Below are 25,457 nucleotides of genomic sequence, written 5' to 3'. Positions count from 1 at the left end.
GTAAAAAATGATAAAATCATGCACAGAGGACTTAGTATATGATATACATGCATTGGTTCAAGAATTGGATAAACATTATTTTTCACCACTCACTCATTTCTTATGACTTTAAAAAAAATACAAAATACAAAACATCATTTATCACCTACATTTATTTAAAAAAAAAAGAAATGTATCAGTCACTTATATTTTTTGAAGTCACAGCTTTCTTATATTAAATTTATGTTAACTAATTTAAAATAAAAAAACAAAAACTCTTACTTCATAAGTATAGACCAGTCCCATGCTACAAATTACCACAACTAAAGAAAACAACTAACTATTATATAAAAAGAATTCAAAGTCAAAACACTTGTTATGCTATTATAACAAAATCTGGTAAAATATCTGATAAAAATTAACACTATAAAACCTGGTTAAAAAATTTTACAATATAGAACAGAGCAGAACAGAACATATTTTATTTCTATATATGATATAATTCATTTGTGTTCACTTTTTTCTATTTCTAAGATTGTATGATGATTGACTTGAAGAGTTATCTTCCTTGACTGATTCATCTGTAATTTTCTCTGTTCTCTTAGGTCCTGCTATACATCTGTAGGCAAACAGTTGTGGTACAACAAGTAAAGCAATGTTGATAATCAAGAAACAATACTGGGCTGCTGGTGTAGATGGGATACGATAATTAGCTGCTGTCCTACTATGGTGTGCTGTTGTCAGGTACACAAATTGGGCCTACAAAAAACAAGTTTTTCTTTTATTTTTTATCATAAACTTATCATAGATACCTGGATTTACAATACATGTATGACAAATGCCCATTTTTTCTACATAAAGACACATCAGTGATGCTTGAATTTTAATATCAGAAAGTTTTGTTGACATTTCTTAAAAAATATCAAAGATTTAGAACAAATAATAGTTCTAATGGTTCATGTATTTTTGTAAATTTTATTCATTTATCATTACTGATTTGCACAAACATCAATAAACATTCAATCATCAAAATAATGTTTAATTATAGGTGGTCATCAAATCTGTAATATTGTTAATTAGCTTTTGTTTCATTTTTTTCTGATAAAATTTGGCCAGCAAGCAGGGAACACAATTTGTTAAAACATTTTGTGGGTGGTTGTATTTGAAATGCAAAAAATAAAGGGAGTGTTGTTCTAATCTATTTATATTTCTGTGGGTGGAAGGAGTTAAAAAAAAAGTGCTGTCCCTTGGGGGACAAAGTATTTTCCTAAACAGGTATTTTCCGGAACAGCCTTTAGAATGTTTTGCCTTATCGTAATATATAAATACTAGAAATTAAGAAATTAATGTAATGTTTTTATAAATGAGTAAAATGCAACAGCATCTGATGTGCAAAAATAAAAACACAATGTATAAAGTAAATACATGTTTGCTTTACGATTTCTAAGTATTGAAAAATCAAGTGCATTAATTTTATATATCATCATGATCATTGCAAAACCTTTCAACACTGGCCAACTGAAAAAATGTAGACGCAATAGGAAGGAGCCAACCAATTATTGCGATCAAAAAAGGAAATAAGCAATAGGAATTTAAAACATTTCCTGTTAGTCATAAAGGATGTTGAATCTATATTGATCCAGAACTGTTTCAATTGATATTTGTAAAGTGACTATTAGCCTTGAAATTTCATTCATGAATGTAAAACTATGATAAAAAGGTCATATTTAGTTAAAATGGAAATACCAATCATTCAATAGTTATCTTTTTCTCAGAAACAAACTTAAACATACTAGAATATATTCATAAATCCAATAAGGGGCCCATTGTGGACATAATAAAAATGTCTCATCTCACCTGTGCAGCAGCCCCAGCATGAAATACAGCCAAATCTTTCATCAAACCATTAGTTGGTCCTGGATACAATAGTCTATAGATGGCATACACATAATAAGGCAAGAAGTAAAATAGGTAAACCAACATCTGAAATAAAATACAAAACTCTTCATCCATCTAAACACTTAAATACGTCCTCCAATATATATAATTGGGTGACTTAAATTCAAACCATGATATTAAAGCTAATGCTATATGAATGCTTTGGATCATTTAGGAGAGGATTATTCTGCAATTTAACCTTATTTCATTGTAAACCATAAAGAATGAGGATTAACTAATTACATTAAAGTCATCATGGTGTAAATGTGATAATGTCACACTCAAGTTACTAAGCAAGTGTCAATGTGAAAACTGTCTTTTTGGTTAAAAAAATAAATATCTTCTCTTTCCAAACAAAGAAAATTCAGTACTGAAAGCTTTATAAAAACCAGATGAAATATGAGCATCCCAGCCCTTGGAAAATCAAACTCGACATGCTAGAGGAAGCTCCCCAAAAATGATTGAGATCAATATAGATAATACACTATGGCACTATATGGCGAATATTTTATTGGATATTTGTTTAGTTCTGATAAGGCATTTCTGATTTAGGAGAACACAATATGAATGTATTCTGTAGTGGGCACATGAATTCACAGCTTGAATTCTGTTGATAATTTTCAAAGTTAACATGGAAACGTTTTGATTGGCTAATAACATTTCAAACAATGGAAATTCAATCAATGACATGACATTATTTTGATGTTGGGGTATGAACAAAGATATTACTCACAATCCTTTAGATTTGAAATGGCAGATATCTAAAGGAAACTGTAATATTATTCTGATAAAAAAAGACAAACAGACAAATAACAGTACACAAGACACAACATAGAAAACTAAAGACTAAGCAACACGAACCCCACTAAACACCGGGGGTGATCTCAGGTGCTGCGAAAAGGTAAGCAGATCCTGCTCCACATGTTGCACCCTTATATAGATGAGTCCCCCTTAATAAAGCTGTGGCAAAGTTCATAATTTAATACAATTGGAATAAAGTGTTGAAAAAGGAGTTGTGGAACCAAATAGGGTATCCCCAAAAACAAACAATCACAGTCAATGCTGACTATCATATATATATAAAAATATGTTTAAATGATAACTAAATGTTATGAATATCAATTATGTTTTACAGATTGTTTACTAATGTCACTTTTAACATTTATACAAAACAAGGGGGAAAAAATAAAATAATTATTTTTAAATAGTTCTTCCTTTTACATTTTTTTAAGGAGTGTAAACTAAAACAATTGATCTTTATAGAGCAGGAGAACTTAAGGAAAAGAAACAATTTGTATTTACTTATTCTTCCTTTTATATTTCCTTTTTTGGGTGTGATACTTAAAACAATGGATCTTAATATATAAGCAAGTACTCAAGGAAAAGAAACAATTTGGTTTTTACTAATTCTTCCTTTTACATGCTTTTTTAGGGAGTGATACTTAAAACAATGGATCTTAATATCTTTAAGGAAGTAAAGAGGGAAAGTAAAAAATATAATTGACCAAGGGAAAAAAAAGAGTTAATCAAATACAAGAGGCTGACACAACGACAGCAAACCGGATTTATTAGCATTTATTTGTGTCCTGGCAATATCACAAGAACCATTACTGATGATTGGTAAAAGTGAAAATAGTCAATATCAAATTTGACCTCTAGTTTGTCATCAGTATTAACATATTAAAATTTGAAAAGCTTAGATTGAATGGTTTGTGAGTAAATGCAACAACGTGAATGGAAACACCATTTTACGATCTTTCAAGAACCATAACTCCTGAACGGTAAAAGTCAAAATCGTCATTATTGAACTTGACCTCTATTTTGTCATCAGTAACAAGATATTAAAATTTGAAAATCTTTGCTTGAATTGTTCATGAGAAAATGCATGAACACGACTGGAAACACCATTCTTCAATCTTTCAAGAACCATAACTCCTGAACGGGAAAAGTCAAAATCTTCATTATTAAACTTGACCTCCATTTTGTCACCAGTAACAACATAATAAAATTTGGGAATCTTTGGTAGAACAGTTCATGCGTAAATGCACGGACACGACTGGAAACGCCATTTTTCAATCTTTCAAGACCCATAACTCCTGAACGGTATAAGTCAAAATCGCCATTAGTGAACTTGACCTTCATTTAGTTGTCAGTAACAACATATTAAAATTTTAAAAGCTTTGGTTGAACGGTTCATAAGTTAATGCACGGACAACATTTGATTGCCGCATGCCAGCCCGCCCGCCCGCTGAGCATCCCCAAATCAATAACCGACATTTTTGTCACAAAAATCCAGTTAAAAAGTAAATGTTGGTGACTGTCTCTGGTTTGATGAATAGATAAACCTATCTATCAAGAAAATTAAGAATATCATTTAGCATCTGCATACAGATACGAAAATAACATTTCATTTTAAGTTCTTATACTGGATATCCACTGATACAAATTATTATCTTTTTGTTATACAATTCAAGACACTATCTTTCAGTTGAATTAGAAATATTGTATAGTTAATTTACTGTAAATGCAGTTAGAAAGTTTTTTGCCTCCCTTCTTATCCAGAATTATGCTCCCTTTTCAAAATCTTAGATTTTCTCCTACAGATATTTCTGAGGAATATAAAAGCCACCTAAATGGTGAAAGAAAACTCCTGTTATGAGTACATCCAGATCAATGCTTACAAGATATGTGTCAGAACAGATTTTTAATTTTACCCAAGTATATGATGACCCTGACGTCTGATTAATGTTTTATTAAGCAAACAAAAGTTTTTTCTAGAGTCTCTTTTCAATTTATCTCTTATTTTTGCTGTCTACCTACTTACTGGTGCAAAATTCTTCCTTTTACATGCTTTTTTAGGGAGTGATACTTAAAACAATGGATCTTAATATCTTTAAGGAAGTAAAGAGGGAAAGTAAAAAATATAATTGACCAAGGGAAAAAAAAGAGTTAATCAAATACAAGAGGCTGACACAACGACAGCAAACCGGATTTATTAGCATTTATTTGTGTCCTGGCAATATCACAAGAACCATTACTGATGATTGGTAAAAGTGAAAATAGTCAATATCAAATTTGACCTCTAGTTTGTCATCAGTATTAACATATTAAAATTTGAAAAGCTTAGATTGAATGGTTTGTGAGTAAATGCAACAACGTGAATGGAAACACCATTTTACGATCTTTCAAGAACCATAACTCCTGAACGGTAAAAGTCAAAATCGTCATTATTGAACTTGACCTCTATTTTGTCATCAGTAACAAGATATTAAAATTTGAAAATCTTTGCTTGAATTGTTCATGAGAAAATGCATGAACACGACTGGAAACACCATTCTTCAATCTTTCAAGAACCATAACTCCTGAACGGGAAAAGTCAAAATCGTCATTATTAAACTTGACCTCCATTTTGTCACCAGTAACAACATAATAAAATTTGGGAATCTTTGGTAGAACAGTTCATGCGTAAATGCACGGACACGACTGGAAACGCCATTTTTCAATCTTTCAAGACCCATAACTCCTGAACGGTATAAGTCAAAATCGCCATTAGTGAACTTGACCTTCATTTAGTTGTCAGTAACAACATATTAAAATTTTAAAAGCTTTGGTTGAACGGTTCATAAGTTAATGCACGGACAACATTTGATTGCCGCATGCCAGCCAGCCCGCCCGCTGAGCATCCCCAAATCAATAACCGACATTTTTGTCACAAAAATCCAGTTAAAAAGTAAATGTTGGTGACTGTCTCTGGTTTGATGAATAGATAAACCTATCTATCAAGAAAATTAAGAATATCATTTAGCATCTGCATACAGATACGAAAATAACATTTCATTTTAAGTTCTTATACTGGATATCCACTGATACAAATTATTATCTTTTTGTTATACAATTCAAGACACTATCTTTCAGTTGAATTAGAAATATTGTATAGTTAATTTACTGTAAATGCAGTTAGAAAGTTTTTTGCCTCCCTTCTTATCCAGAATTATGCTCCCTTTTCAAAATCTTAGATTTTCTCCTACAGATATTTCTGAGGAATATAAAAGCCACCTAAATGGTGAAAGAAAACTCCTGTTATGAGTACATCCAGATCAATGCTTACAAGATATGTGTCAGAACAGATTTTTAATTTTACCCAAGTATATGATGACCCTGACGTCTGATTAATGTTTTATTAAGCAAACAAAAGTTTTTTCTAGAGTCTCTTTTCAATTTATCTCTTATTTTTGCTGTCTACCTACTTACTGGTGCAAAAGCAGAGCACCAACGAATTCTATCTTTTATGGTACCTAATGTTTTGTCAGAATAATAATAATACAACCATATTTTTCAATACAGCACCAACACCTAAACATCATCAGCAGCAGGATAAACTAACTATCAAAGTATCAGCTAAGTCAATACCAAAATCTATCACTTTCAAGAACCCTCTATTCCCTTATTCCTCCTTCATGTCATAAAATTGATGGTATTATAGTTATTAACAAGGATGAAGAATCATTTCAGTAGATCTAAATTGTGAGGTGTCAGTTTTAAATTTCAAAAGAGCGTCAATTCATACTAACTGATTGATCGTTGGTGTTTTAATGCCATTTTGGGACTATTTCGTAGTGGTCAATTTTTATTTGGTGGCAGAAGCCAGAGTGCCTAGAGAAATCCTTTGACCTTTGATAGGATAACTGACAATGCCAATTCATACTGAAAACACTATTTAAGTTAAGGTAAAGAAACTTGATATATACAAAATGTAGTACAATTATCATGATTATTAACTATTTTATTACCTGCATCTTAGGAAAAGATGTATCTTCAGCTAAGAAGGGTTCAAAGTCTTTGAGGTAGTTCTTTGTCATATCATGTTTACAGCCTAAGGTTACCTGTAGATAAAACAGAAAAGAATTTAAATAATTCTATTTAAATAGTAAAATATCATAGATTCATTAAATTCTATGTGTTTCTCTCAAACCCCAACAAATTGTAAGAAGTTCATATCTTTTTCATATACACATTATCCATATTAGGAGGTTTAAAGTAAGCAGACAGGAATATCATTTTGGTCATTATAATGCATCCCATTAGGCTATAAACCAAAACAATACAAACAATATAATTTCTTTTAACATTTTGGGAATAAAATTCCTTACTACAATAACTTACAGCAGCTCTGAATGCATTAACCACAATGCAAGTTGCAAAGAAAAGAATAAATAGCATTTCTACTGGTCCCTTTTTCACTCTGGTCCCTATTGATGTTAATAAATTTCTCCTGCTCGCCTAAAAAAAAATTGTAATTTATTTCAACATGTCGAATATTATACATTTGCATGCCTTTTTTTCAAAACTTATGCTGGATATTCATGATATTAGTGACAATCATTTATGTGTTAAATGAAGATATTCACTTCCCCATGAAATCTATAAACTAGTGGCAAATCAATGATTAGTCTTATTTGTAGACTTTTCGTCATAAAAATAATTTATGCATTATTATGATAGATAAGTTTTAAACATTTTCAGCTTTTCAGAATAAAATTGTAATGATGCTATTCAGCTTTTCAGAATAAAATTGTAATGATGCTATTCAGCTTTTCAGAATAAAATTGTAATGATGCTATCTGATTATAACTTTTAAGTGTAATGTTGTCTGCTGCTGCTGTAATGAAGGATTTCCATGATTCCCTTCCTCAACAAAATGTCACAGGTTTGACAAAAATCATTATCCAAGGTAAATTGTGAACAAATCTTTAATTTCAAAATAAAAGAACAGCTTTCCAATGTCCAGCAACCATATACGTATTTCATCTGTCCAAGGGCAATAACTGTAACTTATATACAAATGTATTAGTCTGCAATTTGTAAATTTCCATTTTGATCTTACTTCCTAATACTTTAAAGATCATCGACTCAGATATATTAGGCAATGACGTCACATATCAGTGCAACAACAACTCTTTTTAATGTCAAACTGCATCAAATTATCAATGAAATGCATGCTACTCAATTCATACAACCAAAAAATTACCACAATGTTTTTTTCTTGTAAAAATAATTTTAATTATTTAAATTTAATTCCATATTTTCTGCATGAAAAACATATTGGTAAGACAAATCAAAGATAACAAGATAAATGATATTTTCTTTCTTCATATTGGCTTCTTCAGCTTGAATTTCAGCTAACATTAACTGGCTTGCTTGTTGTTCTGGCTTATAAACTTAGTACCCCAGTATCAATACAAAACTGCCATTATTCTTTACATATACATATGTCTATACACTTTCACTTAATTATAAAAACCTTTCATTTAATAGACCATAATGAATGAAAGCATGATTTAGCTTACAATGCGATTTTTCATAATATTCCTATATACCCAAGGTGCAAAACTCTGGTAAGAGTAGTTGAAAGTAGCTGCAAAGCTGGTTATAAAACATTGACCAAGACATTAAATTCCTGACATACACCTTTGATTAACATTTGTTAAAATCTGACGAGAAATATAGATTTAGAATTGCTTCCATTGCCATTTTCCATAGATTTTTTTTATTTACACAGTAAACTTACCGAATGAGAACTCAATACTTTGAATAGGATGTATAATGGTATAACTATATAAGGCACATTTAGGAGAATAGACCATTTTGGACCATATTTCCCTGTAAAAATAAAAATAAAGTATGTAATTAAGAATCTTGGGCGATTCCAACAAGTTCTATAAAACGTGTTTTCAAATCAAGCCCAATTAGACAATGACAAAAAGTTAGACAACTAGAGGTCAACATTCAGTATTCAGTTGTCTTACACAACATACACAAATGTAGAAACTGTTTCAATTTCACTTTATCATGTTTATAGTAAACTTTTAGAACATTAACTGTGTTAAATCAACACTGAAGAAAAGTACCATCATAATAATGGTTTGTGATTTTTTTTTGTACTAGAAGAAACAGCAATGATTTCATTCAAAACAATTATATTATAACTGAAAGTTTTAAATACAGACTTTACACAAAGTGAAGTTTAAACATGACACTAAATACAATACCTGAATACTCAACTAAAGGAATGTTAGACAAAAGACCATTCATTTGGTTGTCATTTGTTGCTGTATATCTTAGTTGTTTTTCACTTAATGTTTGGTACATAATTCATGTAATTAATCACACCATTTGTTTTTTTATTTCAGAGCTATCTATAGCAAGCCAACTATGTCAACCTTTTCTTTAAATTTAAAATTCCCAATTATGGTATCTAGGTCCCCAACCTTTAATAATCAAAAGTTAACCTCCATTTAATTTATCGCTAATATTTTAAAGCATTTTAAAGAAAAACACCAGAAAAACATTATTTTTTTTAATTGAAATATGTATATAATTTCGAAATACCTATAGCTCCTCCAGGTACCAGTACAGCTACACTGTTTATTATAGAACCACACCAGTACAAACAAGCAAGTCTATATTCTTCACTGAAATTAAAATAAATAGTCATGATAGTTAAGTCATTCTACATTTTTTACAAAAATTTACAGAATACCGGTATTATCAATGTCATTGGAATGTAGAATTCATTTGTCATCTTTCATGTCTTTGATGAAGATGAAGACAGCAATGTAATAACGTAGGTAATCTATCAAATTATAGTTGCTTCATTCTTATAGATATAAGATGTGGTAGAGTGGGGTGCTCATATTTCGCCATATCTTTCCATGTTTTCTTCAGCTTATGTTCAGGTCTTGATGTTTTTGAAGTATACTGATATTTCTATATGAAGATAACTTCAAATGCAAAATATTCTTAGCTTAAAAACGTGTTTGTTTTGAGTAAAATCATCTAAAAAGTTGGATTAAAGGGTGTTTGAAATTTCCGATTTTTTTGTCAAGGGGGGACACATATTCGCCGTTTTTACATATCTTTTTAAAACCAAATAACTGCAGCTTTTTAAAACAATAGTTATCAAAAAAATTTCATTATAGACGAATAACAGACATTTGAAAGGTGTAAAAAAACTAAAATTTAGGGCAATCAGTCAAAGAATTACTAAGGAATGTTTCTTTGAAATCGTTTTTGTCATTCATGAAATTGGCTGAAAATCGTTGTCCATTTTTCGGTCCTTTGCCGTAAGTGCCGAAATTTAGTCTCATTTTCAAAAATAATCATATTTGTTATAAAAATATAATTTAACGGCATATTTCTTTCATTTCAACCATCCTTTGAAGTTTTTACACCTCAATTTCCTCAAAATCATATAACTGCGAAATTGTGTCTGAGGCGAATATGAGCCCCCACTCTATGTGACGTCAGATAAGGTGAGCACCCACCTAGTCATATTGCATGTTTTATAGACATTTAAACTGTAGGGTGACGCCAAAGGATCTAAACGCCTTTATCAAATAATATGAATTACTACCAGAGAACTAAACTGGTACCTTGAGTGTTGATTTAAATTTTGAAAACTTATACTTTCTATTTATCTTCATGCCACCTGCATGTACTTTACTCTTTTATTTATTCGAATCCCCACTGGAAGGCCTCTGATAGACTGAGTGAGGGTAAAATCACTGTTTTGTCTATTATAAATAGTCAATGACTTTATTAAAGTTAAATGATTCAGTATCATTACCAACATATTAAAGTATTGCGGTTGTCCACACTGCTATATATGAAACTGATTCTATTTGATAAAAAAAAAACTTCATTATGATCAGTAAATTAAAATATTCATATTACATAAAATTGAGAATGGAAATGGGGAATGTGTCAAAGAGACAACAACCCGACCGTAGAAAAAAAAAAACAGCATGAAAAAATACATGTATTATTAGTAAGGAAATGTATGACATGTATGAATAGTCATGATAGTTGTGTTGCAATGTTCAGTTCAAGCAATTTTACTACCAAGACATTTCAACTATATTTTCATTCACTGTACATGTAAATTCAGAAATTATTGCAATGTTTTTATTATTGCAAAAAAGTGACAGGGTTATACATTGTTATTTTGTAATCGCAATAATTTAAACTTGCATTTTAATTTTTTTTATATGATTTATAAGGATTTTTCACAATATTGCAAAAATTGAAATCACATTTTTAAATAGTCTTAAATGACGAAATCGCAATTATAAATGCACACAATAATTTCTGAATTTACAGAACATCAATGCTTGTCAGTTTCATTCAACATCTTTTCATGCTGTAACATAATTAGTATGAGTACATATATGCCTAAAATCAGCTTTTTTTCATGCACACAGTCAAACACTCAAATCTAAAACAATTCCTGTGCATCTTAAAATCATTTTGAATTTCATTTTTTTCATGCATAAATATGCCTTTTCCATGTGTTACATTTTTTATCACACAACTATATCTACAACATGCAAAAACATGCAAAATGTCTGCTTGAAAGAAGTTCAATCTATATGAACCTATATTTTACCTGATTACTGGTACAATGAATTTGGTAACAAACAAACAATTTTTTTGTTTGTCAACATTGAATTTCAAACTGAGGGATCTAACATTTATAAAGAAAGAGTCCAACACACCTGAATAATGAACCTGATATTTTTTTAGAATTCTGATTAGTGTTTCTGTCGTATTTTGCAAGGAGTATGTTGCTTTTCAGAGCAGGATCTTGAAAAGACCCTAAAAATTAATTCAAAAAAGTTTCAACTGGGGTTTCAAATACATACAGGTAGCCTTCAATAACTGGTTTTGTTAAAGGTATTTTAACCAATAAAACCAATTTTAATCACATACAGAAAATAAAATTAACATGGCAGACCCATTCACAACTGTTTTAGGAAATGGGAAGTGAGAGGGGAATGTCTGTTGCTGAAAAACTTTAAACATGAATTCAATAGTCAAAATATATGCAACCAATGATCATGATGAACCCACAAAAAGGCAGAAACCCCAATTAAATCTGTAATAATGAGGTAAAAAAGAGGGGTCCTAATCCTGAAAAACATGAAATCCCAAGGTCCAAAACTTAAAGAAATTTAAATCCCGACATTCCGAAATTCTAAAAAAAGAATTCCCAGATCCCGAAAGGACCAATCCCGAAATCCTGAGCCAAAAAAAACACTGATCCCGAAGTCCCGATAAAAATTCTACCCCCCCCCCCCCCCCTATAAAAGCAGACCAACAGAAATATCAATGATAAAAGATCTTTAGATTTCATGAAATAATTCCTCTCATAAAAGGTACATCTGGTTTTGTATGTGTTACTCTTTAATATATATACAGTATATATAATATACTTACTTATAACTACTTCTAGACATGATAAACATGTACAATGCAAAATGTACTGAACCATCCCAATAACAAATGGAGGTCCCATGTGGAGTTTTCAGGTAAGGTTCCCCTTGCAACAGGTAGAAATGCAAATATCGACCTAGATAGCCATCATTCTCAAGGGCAATAACTACATCAACCATGGAGGAAAACAAAAGAATGCTCCATGCTACAAAATATATTGAGTTTGGATTTAATATGTTCAATCTCATATATAATTCCACTCAGACACAAGCCTATTCCTTTTAAGCCAAATATGTAAAAAGTAAACATACTGTGATGGTATAAACCATATGGACTGAGATCATACATGAAAAAAACAGAAGTGAAGGAGTTTTTCATTTTACCAAATCTGTTCCTGGAACAACCAGAAGTAAAAATGCACATGCAATAAATGTATCTTTAACTTTAATATAAAACTGTCATAGGCGGATCCAGGTGGGTTGATTTGGTTGATTATATAGGGAATCATCACCATTGAAGCATGACTGGAGCGGGCCCCGGCCCCCCCCTTTAGGAAAAGTTCTGGATCCGCCACTGACTGTTAAACCTAATTTTCATGCATAATTTACATTTTGATCATGTAAACATAGAAACAGCTGATGTGAGTTCCAATGTACATGTACATGCACAGAGTGCATCCTGTTGTTTCAATGTGAAGGTTAATGCTTATTTTGAGTTGGACATACAACTTAAAACTGAAATGCAGTTGCATACATGTGTACTCATTGTTCACAGTTCATCAAATTTTAATTAAAAACATTTGATAGACAACTTTTAGGCAAAGTTATAGTGTAGAGGTACTTAACAATGGAAACGAGGAGTTTATTGTAAGTGACCATGGTAACTAAAGAACTCCGATCTCAACTATACAAAATAATTTCCAAATCGAACAGTAGCCAGTAAACATCCTTACATATGGTAAAGGAAACATATTTGATAATCAGAAATATATGACCATGATGAGAAGTTGGAGAAAAGATATGGAATAATTAGACATGCAGGTACAGGTAGGCAACAAACAAAATACAATGTAACGTTACAAGCAGATACAATCTGTGATATTGAGAAGGATAAGTAAACCACATCAAAGGTTAAGTATATGGTGATGCATGCAAACACAACATATATATGGAGTACAGTGAGACCTGTCATATGAATGAAATTCTATGTTTACAGTGTTATTGCATATTGATCTCATATTGCAATAATCACTATGACCATGATGAATTAGGTGGAATGTTGGATATGTTTAAGAGACAATTATATGCAGTAACACAGCAAAAACATTTACAAGACAACATTTGGTATTAGACAGATAATTGTCAAGATCTGAATCACCCTTTGCTTGACTTTATTGTTTATTGATTATTGTAATGAACTGAAATCATGTACAATGTACATGTATTACATTTTTAGAGGGTTAATGTATAATCTTCTATTCGATGAATTAAAGAATATTTACTTCCAAGATATTGCTGAAAGAAATAACAAATACATAACTCTTACTAAACTGAGTTGATGCAGACATGATGAAGTGACACTTGATGATAGGCCAAGCTTAGACTTACTCATAACTTTTCCTTGACAGAATAAATAAAACCAAAGCAAAGTGTATGGTACCATCCCAGTAGTTGATCATAGTTCCAAAAGGAGTTTTCAGATAAGGTTCTCCCTGCAGGAGGTAGAAATGCATGTATTTCCCAATGTAGCCATCATTCTCTAATGCAATAGTGGTATCCACTAAAGAAGCAAAAAGGAAAATACTCCAAACTGAAATGAATAAATAAACAAACATGAGCTGTATTGTTCTTCATGTCCATGTACCAACAAAGAAAGTACAAATGTAATTATTGACAACTTTTAAGCATAGCCATAATTCCATGGAGCTTCCATTTTCAAAATTCAAATAATTATAAGATATAATAATTAAAAATTCTGTGACCTGAAAAAGTGATTAATATCAAATGTAAATGACGAAACTGATTTGAAATACTTTCGTCATTTTGAAAACTATTCAAGAAATGGCAAAAATAAAGTACTTGTAAAAATAGTCATGTCTGGTTATCCGCCTGTTCGTTAACTGAACCCTTAACCTCTTTGTTCTTCTTTTCCGAAAAATATTTTGTCTGCTGTACACGACTTTTACTTAGAAGAAATCCATTTGCATATGACATATTTTAATGAAAGGGAGACAATGCAATTTTTTAAACTATAGAAAGCCAAAATAATAAACATTTTTATTCTCTTAAAGTTCCTGTATCTTTATATACTAATAAAAATACAAGAACTTGTTAAAGATGCCTGTGAAATCAATACAAAACACTGCATTTATTTCCGACTTTCTGTTATCATTCAGATAAGTTGCAGCTCAAATGAAATTGGTATCTTCCTCCTAAAGGACCTCGGTTGTAAACTTCAATCAGTGCTACATATGAACGTCATATTCAAATATCACCAAATTAAAAATTGATTGTTTGAACTGCTTTGTTTTCATATGTTAATTTATATGTCATGAGATGATCCAGTTTTCTAGTCGTTTCTTTCTCTGAAGCAAAGTAAATTGTCGACATTGCAAAGTTTTTAGTTTAAGGTCTTTGATACAGTACGCACAGAGAGTTTGTAATCACAATCACAAACTCTAATCAAGGATTTCCGAGTGTAGCGGTGTGACAATGCCAATCACGGATTATACCACCAATTTCCAAAAAAAAAACTCTCTCCCAACACCGTGTGGCTGTTAATTGGTTTATTGCCCATAGGATGTACTGAAAATTAATGATGTGTGACAACATCACCGGATTAGCCAGATTTATTACCTTTGAACATTTAAATGATCTTGATTGCACCCGTGTGCTTTAAAATATGTTATTGAAATGTATATAGCTTAACACTAAAATGGCATACTTCACTTCAAATTTAACCATCTTCATGATCTTAGATCGAAAAAGATTCATTTTCTGCAAAACAGGGTCCAAAAAATTTTGCCTCGCTGTACTCAGCTACTTCTGCTTACAGATAGTTATAAATCTAGCTAAGCCACGGATTTTCTATTTGGATAAAAGGTGATAAAACTGCCCTTCATACACGTTTACTAGGCATGGGCAGACTCACCCTATAATTGCACAGGTGAGCCAATTCTAATTGGAAGAGGGTAGTAGTTATGCCCTTTAAAGTCAGGCTTTAAACAGTAATTTTTGTTTACCATTAAAATCAAATCTGTTAAAATTTTAACGTGTTTCTTCAAAATATCCTTATCATGATTTGACAGCTTGGTCTCAAATAAATTTATACACCTTATCATTTATCCCAGCTTACCCAGCTGCTTGAACTTTTGACACAAACAACAATCACTTTTCCATTGTGGCTTTAGATATTTTGTGTTGTGAGGTCAAAATTTTTCAGGAACCTGTGATATCCAGTAATGGCAGAAAAATAGCCATAAGGTGTAAAAATTTATCGATACAGTGATTTTAGGAAAATTTTAACGCAATTAGATTTTTTCAGAGTTCGTATGGATTTTTACAAGAGAGATTACCCTGTTTAAAAACACGACAAAGATTGAATTGACAAATTGTAACAAACCCCTGTGGCTGTGGCGCAACGACATGAAACAATGAAATGATGTGGCGCAACGACATGAAACAATGAAATGAAAAATCTCATTATGAGATAAGGAATATTTACCATTGTAAAAAGGGTCATGTTTTGGTGGACCGTCACTGAAGTATAACCGAGGTACCAGGAAAACGACAAGCAGGGACACGATGCCTACTACAAGTATTGCTGCTGCATTGTCTACTCCACCAATCACTTTCATCAACAGTAGAATGGGAAATGCTAAACATGCTGAAAGGACTGACACCTGAAATCTTGTTAATGCCATTGTGACTTCTGTTTTATCTTCATATGAGGCGATGTTATCATACGATATGAATTTCTGACCGCGTCCTACTGTTTGAATTTATCCTAATACTTCTTAATTTTTAACGTGTATTTGGCTATTTATAAACGCAGACTTGATTAAATGGGTATAAAGTAAACTTATGTCAATGACGGGTATGAAATTCATTTCCGGAACGCATACCGTATTTTACTAAAATAACTAAACTTTACATTTTTTTTTAGCTCTTCCTACTTTAAGATGAAAAATTGTTGCAAGTTTTATAACCATAAAAATAAACGTGTATATCATTCACATTTTAAAAGTGGTTAGTTAGACAAAGAAAACTTTTGAAAACTTATTAAACTTTTAAAAGTTTCTTATTAGCACATTTAAGGTAATCTTGATAAGTAAAGTTTACTATGTAATTAAGTTATTATTATAACCAGCTGGTGTAAGTCAGATATCATAATGGACACGTTTGTAATTGTTGAGAAACTAACACAAGGTCTGACAGTAATTGCACTAGCAAGTGGCATGTAAGTTAAAGACAAAGTTATAATATGTCATTGTGAATGTGCATACATGTATTAATATCAAATACAGTTGATTACATTTGTGTGTGGATTTATCATTTATTGAGATGCAGTCCTTGTTCAGAAATAAAGTCAAAAGCTACATGCTCCATATACTTATATACCTTTGAAAACATCCTCTTACTGTAGAGATTTACTTTATGTTACTAACATACTAAAGTAAACGTTTTGAGTTGTGATTAAAAAATTTGAGTTCTGAGTAACAAAAGTTGATCAAGTAAATTTTGAGACTAAGCATGCTTATAAGGTTGCAAGTTGTAAAAGTTAAATAATGAGCAAGATTGCAGTGAAGAGGTTTTAACTCCAGACAAGGGAAATAACCTGCTTTAAATTATAATTTTACAGAAATATTTAATGATTCTGAAAATGAGTTTCTGTAAACATGGTAAAAAGCAATGATATAAACCCCTTGTTACAATTACAGAGGCTAACCTGCATATTTCATTATTTTATGAAAAAAAATCAAACTCAAAACTACTTAAAGAGACATAAAATAATATAATAGACTTACCAGAGACTTCCAAAAATCTCTCTTCAAATGATTAGTCATTAATGTATACAACTGAAGATGGAGACCTTTTTTATTTTTAATTTCAGACCACCATGTATTCACATGATAAAGACTGGCATCACCAAAAATGTTCCTTTTATTTTCTTCTTTCTTGGAATGATGAAGTAAGTATAAATATAAACACAATAAAAGTAAGGAGATATCATGTATGATTGCAAAGGAGATAACTATATATCCACCATAGGATTGATTGTTTGTGGAAAAATTCAGAAACACTATCATTGACTCATCATTGACTATTGCCTTCAAAATGAGAAAACCCTTATCTTGGAGTTATTATCATGTATTATATTAACTTGGTAAATAATTAAGTGCAGTATTTTTTACAAGGGGGTCATTTTCCTCTTGCTGTATTTTTCAGTGTTAAACTTAAATTTTGCTTATGTTTTTTAATGTGAGTGTTAAATTGTTTCTATTGGTAACAGTTTTGTGTATCCTGGTCCTAAATTGACGTGTTTTAATTCAAAATTTTACAATCTGTCAAATATAATATCTAGAGGTCACCTTTAGCCTTCAACAATGAGCAAAACCCATACCCAATAATAATCTGTAAAAGTTCCTGGAATGACAAATGTAAAACAATTCAAATGATAAAACTCACAGCCTTATTTATGGACAACTTCATAGCAAAGAACAAACAAACAAATATGAAATACATGACACACTGTAACAAATGACATCCACTGATCATAATACAGGCTCCTGACTTGAGACAGGTTCTTACAAAAAGTGACAAGGTTAAACAAGTTTGCTGGTGCCAAACTCTCCCCCTTCCCTGGGACAGTGGTGTAACAGTATGACATAAAGAAAATCTGTAAAAATCAGTCAAAAAGGTCTTTAACCAAAGCATGCAAAGCACAATTAAACCCTAACAAAAACACAGAAAAAAAGAAAAGTAATCATGGTTATGAAATCATGAAATTCTTTGTGGTAAGCAAATGACATACATACATAATTACAGTCATTCAGTGTGTTGATTTAGCCAAGAAAATGTTACCATATATTTCCTTGTAAATCACATGGGAGATAACTCTGTCTTTTAAATAAACAATTATCTTCTGGAACCCCATAAAATTTATTTCATAATTTTTTTCACATAATTAGAATATTTCAAGCTATTGTAAGTATATGATATGTGTGGGGGGAAATGTTGCTTGAATTTTCAGAATTATTTTAAGTTAATAAGATGTTAGTACTTCACAGAGAAGCAGGAAATGAGAAAAAAAAATGTTTTATTTAACCCAGAATGGAATGGAACTAGTTGCCACTTGCAAGCTACTATGAGAAGTAGCACTCAGACAATTCAATAATCTAAAAGCTTACTGATGATTCATTTATTTTCATGGAAATTTTATTCGATTGTGAAAACCAATATGGGAACAATTTAAGGGCATGATGGGTAATGATATCCAATTTCACTGTACCATTTAACGTCAACTTATTGATTTTATTTACAGTGGTATGGTGGGAACAATTTATGGTTTAATGATATCCAAAAAAACCTTATTGTACAATACACTTCATATCAACTGATTGATTTTTTTACAGTGGTGTGGTAGGAACAATTTATGGATTAATGATATCTAATGCTACCTTACTGTACATCAACCTTTTAGCCATGATCATGAGTGCTGTAGGTGTGGTCTCATACATTACCATGACAAAATCAAAGGTATTAATTAATTAGACTTTTTATCTACTATTTGGTCGGGTTGCAACTTGCTGCCTCTTTGACACATCCCCCATTTCTCAGTTTTATTCATATATTTTATACATGTAATTTACTTTTGGAATTTCTGAGCTTGTTTACTACAGACATGACAGAGATGGTAATTTTGTGCAACATAAATTGTAGTATTGTTTAAAATGTTAAATGTTGATTTTTTCAATTCATATTTAAAAAATTAAATTTTTGCAACCTAATAGTTCAATCAATCTTATACATGTTATAAGAACGAATTTCGAAAAAAATAGATGATTTGTTAGTTTGCTATTCATATTATGTTATTCAGATGACCCCTTAGATTATATTTTGTCTGTCAGAATCATTCAATGTTAAATAAAGAAATAGCTTTTCTAGTAAGATAAACATATCAGAATTTACTTACCAATCACGTTTTTTTTTTTAATTTTCAGAACTTTTTGAGTTAAATTTATGTCCAATTACTTTTTCAGAGTAAACCATTGCTTCAGGTGTTATTTGGATCAATATTTTTATTACTAAACCACTGGTATTGTGTCAGTATTGTGGTACATGAAGCACAAGTTACAGAACAGTATGGCCTGATGATGTTCTTCATAAGTTTAGTACTCTTAGCATCACCTGCTTTAGAAGTGGTATGACTTAAAAGTTTCCTTTATAAACTGTCTGTTAAATTTTCTCAATTAAATCTTCCTCATTGTAACCAGTCTTTTTGTGAATTTAAAACTCCTGTAAAAAGTCGTTCTCATTCTTTCAAGACCTTGTAAATATCAGCTTTTGATATAATCTTCGTAAAAATTGAACTAGAAATGAAAGTGTTAGTGTAACATGCAACATTCAATATTAATTTCATTTCAAGAGACATAACTCCAGTAACATGTGTAAAAACAAATTGATCAGATCTGAAACATTGTCTAAAAAAATTGCTGATACATAAAAGTTTCATAAATACCAAGCAAGAATTTTACAATATTGAGTGCTTACAGTCACAGTGTAATATTCTACAGAATTAAAATTTATAACTCTAGTAAAAATAATTGATTAGTACTCATATTAAAACTCGATGTTGGACATTGATGATATTTAAACCTTTGATATAAATTGGATAAAAATTTGACTCTTAAGAATGTTATTTTTAGTAAGAATTGTAAACAGACTTTTATACTTACAGATAGAATGCATGAAAGATAAAAGTGCAGAGGGTATGTCTATAGCTATGATTGTTGGAAACCTCAGTTGTTCTTTTGCCTGGTTGTTTTATGGAATTCTGCTCAAAGATTTCTTTGTCTATGTAAGTCACATGTTATATATCATTAAAAAATCATGATTTAACCAGGTGCTCCTCAGAAGTCGAAACCTGAACAGTTGGGACAAGTATGGACACAACATTCAAGCTTGATACAGCTCTGAATTTGGATTGCAATAAAAATTTTGACATGTTATGAGTTTCTGACACAAAAACAAATGTTGAGATCTTACGAATCTATTGCGCAATATTGTGCAATTAAAGATTTCTTCTTTTAACTTTTCAAAAATTTCGAATTTAAAAGTCATAAGAAACCTCAAATTAAAAAAAATATAGTGCATATGTTTTTTATAACTCAATGGATAGTTATCATTACAAAACTTATGTACATATACTTTTTTCTGAAGAAAATTCTTTAGTTTGTTAATATTTAGAAAAAGTTTACTCTATTTTCTGTATGCAATGTGACCTCAGTGTGACCCATCTTGTAAAAATCTGGTATCCCAATACCCATGAATGTCCTTAAAATAAACTATTATCTAATTGTACATGTTAAACACATGTTCAATATCCATGCCTATTTAATGTTTGTTGACAAACAGGTGGCAATCTTTAAACTTAATTCGGCTTCAAAACATGAACTTTAATTATGTTTGTATGCATTAGTTCAATAATTGGAATAACATTATTTTTCACCAGTCACCATAGTTTATGATGACTTTAGAAAACTAGAGGCTCTAAAGAGCCTGTGTCGCTCACCTTGGTCTATGTGCATATTAAACAAAGGACACAAATGGATTCATGACAAAATTGTATTTTGGTGATGGTGATGTGTTTGAAGTTCTTACTTTACTGAACGTTCTTGCTTCTTACAATTATATCTATAATGAACCTTGCCCATTAGTAACAGAGAAAAATATTTGGTAAAAATTTACATAAATTTACCGAATTAATGAAAATTGTTAAAAATTGACTATAAAGGGCAATAACTCCTTAAGGGGTCAATTGACCATTTAGGTCATGTTGACTTATTTGTAGATCTTACTTTGCTGAACATTATTGCTGTTTACAGTTTATCTCTATCTATAATAGTATTCAAGATAATAACCAAAAACAGCAAAATTTCTTTAAAAATTACCAATTGGAGGGCAGCAAGCCAACAACCAATTGTCCAATTCATCTGAAAATTTCAGGGCAGATAGATATTGACCTGATAAACATTTTTATCCCATGTCAAAGTTCCTCAAAATGCTTTGGTTTTTGAGTTATAAGCCAAAAACTGCATTTTACCCCTATGTTCTATTTTAAGCCGTGGCGGCCATCTTGGTTGGTTGACCGGGTCACGCCACACATTTTTTAAACTAGATACCCCAAAGATGATTGTGGCCAAGTTTGGATTAATTTGGCTCAGTAGTTTCAGAGGAGAAGATTTTTGTAAAAGATTACTTAGATTTATGAAAAATGGTTAAAAATTGACTATAAAGGGCAATAACTCCTAAAGGGGTCAACTGACCATTTCGGTCGTGTTGACTTATTTGTTATTCTAACTTTGCTGAACTTTATTACTGTTTACAGTTTATCTCTATCTATAATAATATTCAAGATAATAACCAAAAACTGCAAAATTTCCTCAAAATTACCAATTCAGGGGCAGCAACCCAACAACAGGTTAACTGATTCATCTGAAAATTTCAGGGCAGATAGATCTTGACCTGATAAACATTTTTACCCCATGTCAGATTTCCTCTAAATGCTTTGGTTTTTGAGTTATAAGCCAAAAACTGCATTTTACCCCTATGTTCTATTTTTAGACGTGGCAGCATCTTGGTTGGATGACCGGGTCACACCACACATTTTTTAAACTAGATACCCCAATGATGATTGTGGCCAAGTTTGGTTTGATTTGGCCCAGTAGTTTCAGAGGAGAAGATTTTTGTAAAAGTTAACGACGACGGACGACGGACGACAAGTGATGAGAAAAGCTCACTTGGCCCTTCGGGCCAGGTGAGCTAAAAATGAAAACAACTACTACACACCCCTTTTTTTGTCCAAAACATGACATTTTTTTATACCTAATAATAATGCTGTTTTTGGCACCTTTGGGTCCCTAATTCCTAAACCTTTGGGACCATAACCCCCAAAATCAATCCCAAGCTTCCTTTTAATGATTTCTTTGTTGGAGTTTTTTCTCATTCAATAGTTATTATCTGGAACAATCCATCTTCGGACGACGATGACGACGTGATACCAATATACGACCAAACATTTTAAAATTTTTGCAGTCGTATAAAAATACTTCCCTTTCAACCAGAAATACATAAACATATAAATTAGAGATACACCATTTTATATCCTCATGTTATTATTGCAGGCACCAAACATAGTTGGAGTAGCTACAAACTTGGGTAAGGCTGTTGTCAAGGTCATATATGGTGGAAAGAAAGAGAAAACAGCTTGACTCAATAAGAATATTATTTCCTATAACTGTTATAGAATTTATAATGGGTAATGCTTCTATAATGGAAATCAAATGTAACATTTACTTATTGAAATATATTTTAAGTTTGTTTTATATGATGAGAAAGATGTTAGTCAAATAAAAAAAAAATGTGACCATTCTGAAATAGCCAATACATAAATTGAAGGAACCTTTTGCACTTGCATGGCTATAAAGTACTATATCAATGTATTTTCGTACAACTTGATAAAATAAGTAAAATGGAGAATTTAAAATATAAATACTTATAACTGACAACGAAATGTCTTTAATTCTGAGGGATTTTATTTGGTACTTTTAAATTATTTAAGATTAAAGGGAAATTCAATTTAAGGGGCCTTAAGGTCTTCTTATACCTCCTATATTTTTATGATCTTTTCAGTTTCATAATTTCATTAAAATGTTAGATTGCCTTAAACCATGTAAAAAATTGCATGTTTTGTCTTTAATGTATGACATCCAGTTTTGTGATTTTGTTTTCCTCAATATTTAAGATGAAGGTACTATTTTATATTCATTGAAGGAAACCAATGTTCATTTTATTTACTAACTGGTGTTTGAAAAAAAAAACAATTATTTACTGTGATACTCGAAATAATGTTTTTTTTAGCTTGAAGAATTTATCTTTACAAATTTATAAATAATCTAGTCGCAAATTGTACAGGTTTACCATTTTATTTTACTTATACTATATAAATTTTATAGTTTTAACCTTAAACAGATATCAAATTGGAAAACATAAAATGAAGGTTCATTTTATAAATGTAGGTGCTATTCATGATCAGGTGCTAAAACAAATTTTTTCAACAATATATTTTTTCTAGGAAATGTTATGTATCCTCAACATGTTATATGTAAATGAATAATGTAAGACTCGTTATATTTGAAGGACAAACATATAATGGTGCTTTAATTGAGATATTTTTTTTTCAATTCTCATAAAATATTTACCTCAAAAATATAAAATTGTTACTAAATTCATTGAGAATTTCATTTGACACTTGCATTTAATATACATATATTTTTATGATTTTCACTATTAAAATCAGAAGATATTATAAGACAGTATCACAGAAGTTGTTCATTACTTTGTTATATATTCTTGAATGCATTTTGTTATATTTGTTATGTAGTGGTTGAAATTACTGCTATTAAATTGTGTATTAAAATAGGTTGTTATATACATTTACATGATATACAATGTATTCTTTTAAATAAATAAATATTGAAATACATGTGTTTTACCATCACATTCTATATTTAAAATTTGTAAGGCTTTTTATTCAAAATAACTTGGTTGATCATCATAAGTTTATAATGTTTGAACGATTTTATATATTCTCTTTCTTTTATTTTATTAAAAGAAGATAAAGGGTTTTTGTCAATGAGCCTGTGCAACCCATGAACACCATGAGGCAAAGAATCAATCTGCCAGTTAATTTTCTAATACCATTTTAAAAATTTTAATATTTTATGAATCCTGCTTTCAACTAGTGAAATAATATCTTGTATTTTAGTCTAAAGATCATTGTTATCTGAGAAATAATCCACAGAAAAAATATATGGAGCAAGGAATAATCTTCATTGATTCATTATACATCTTATCTAGCTTCTCCTATTTATGAATATACTGAATAATGTTAGCCTCCAATTGCCTTTAAGGTGGTACCTAACACTTAAACTAAAATTAATTTGGCTCGTTTAATTTTCTTAAAATTTTGACAGAGAATTAACTTTGACCCTTTGACAAAAATATAAAAATTTCAAAAAATTTGAACCAACCGTTTAAACAGAAAAATTACACTGGTTATATAGAAGTATAATTACATTAGATGTATGTTTCATTATAATACGTTATTCTGATTGGCTAATTGCACATCACATGTTATTCCGTAAGCAGTTGCATGAGACAATAACATTTCATTCATGATGACACGAGGTCCCACAATAAAGTGCACAGGTGAATTTAAAAATTTAACTTCATGAAAATTGTTTTTTTATAATCCTAGCTAAAAAATGTAATTATAAGTATTGAATGCTTCTTTTTGTAACTTTATAGGGTTGTAAAAGCGTTGACCGTGCGTACAATTTTAGAATACAAAATTTACTTCGGTCAACGCTTTTTCACCCCAATAAATTTACAAAAAGAAGCCATTCAATTCTTAATTGACAAACACTTATTTTGATCATTGAGAAGCTTAATATTCCCTTATGAACACAACGTCATTAAAACATTCTGTTGATTTTACAGAGTTATCTCCCTGTAGTGCTAGGTACCACCTTAAGACATTACCAAGGATCCCCTGATTAATAAATATGTTGTCAGTTGAAACATTTAAAGTCCAAGTACAAGCACACAAATACAGCAGTTAGAACAAGAACTCTAAAATTCAGGCAGAATATTAAATTGCACTCTGGTGGATAGTCATTACATTAGCAATCAAACCGAATCTACAAATTTTCTACGATGTAGGGCACCTGCTATTTCATTGCTGTACCAACAAATTTGTATGTTAGACAATTTGCAATCATTTCAGTCCAAAAATGCAATAAAATGACCTTTAGAAAAAAGGTAAATTGACAACATACTATTCATGGAAAGATCAATCAAACTGAAGCTAACATGGTTTGGAACTACTATTATAATTTGACAATTCTGTTTAAGTGTTAAAAAAGAATTGATGTAGTCACTTCAAAGTTATTTCTATCAATGTTGTAAACAAAATTCTGTAGGTGA

The 25,457-nt window shown here is 30.6% G+C and overlaps 2 protein-coding genes across 2 annotated transcripts; one reads left to right on the top strand and one right to left on the bottom strand.

The window, feature by feature from the left end:
• Window positions 1–464: 464 nt before the first annotated feature.
• Window positions 465–16,212, bottom strand: LOC134715162 (transmembrane 6 superfamily member 1-like). The gene is made up of 8 exons (XM_063577131.1): window positions 15,913–16,212; window positions 13,797–13,998; window positions 9,307–9,389; window positions 8,486–8,577; window positions 7,081–7,197; window positions 6,708–6,800; window positions 1,837–1,962; window positions 465–738 (listed from the first exon to the last, which is right to left on the bottom strand). Exons 1-8 carry the CDS (start codon window positions 16,109–16,111, stop codon window positions 493–495), a joined length of 1,158 nt encoding a protein of 385 aa, XP_063433201.1. The 5' UTR covers window positions 16,112–16,212; the 3' UTR covers window positions 465–492.
• A 279-nt stretch (window positions 16,213–16,491) lies between these two features.
• Window positions 16,492–23,640, top strand: LOC134715163 (sugar transporter SWEET1-like). The gene is made up of 6 exons (XM_063577132.1): window positions 16,492–16,647; window positions 17,302–17,379; window positions 18,824–18,947; window positions 19,451–19,612; window positions 20,149–20,268; window positions 22,595–23,640. The coding sequence occupies exons 1-6, from the start codon at window positions 16,580–16,582 to the stop codon at window positions 22,679–22,681; spliced, it is 639 nt and encodes a 212-aa protein (XP_063433202.1). The 5' UTR covers window positions 16,492–16,579; the 3' UTR covers window positions 22,682–23,640.
• The last annotated feature ends 1,817 nt before the right edge of the window (window positions 23,641–25,457 follow it).

The sequence above is a fragment of the Mytilus trossulus genome, chromosome 4 (assembly GCF_036588685.1).
Source record: "Mytilus trossulus isolate FHL-02 chromosome 4, PNRI_Mtr1.1.1.hap1, whole genome shotgun sequence".
In the NCBI taxonomy this organism is placed as follows: domain Eukaryota; kingdom Metazoa; phylum Mollusca; class Bivalvia; order Mytilida; family Mytilidae; genus Mytilus; species Mytilus trossulus.
This window is presented reverse-complemented; position numbering and strand designations above follow the sequence as displayed.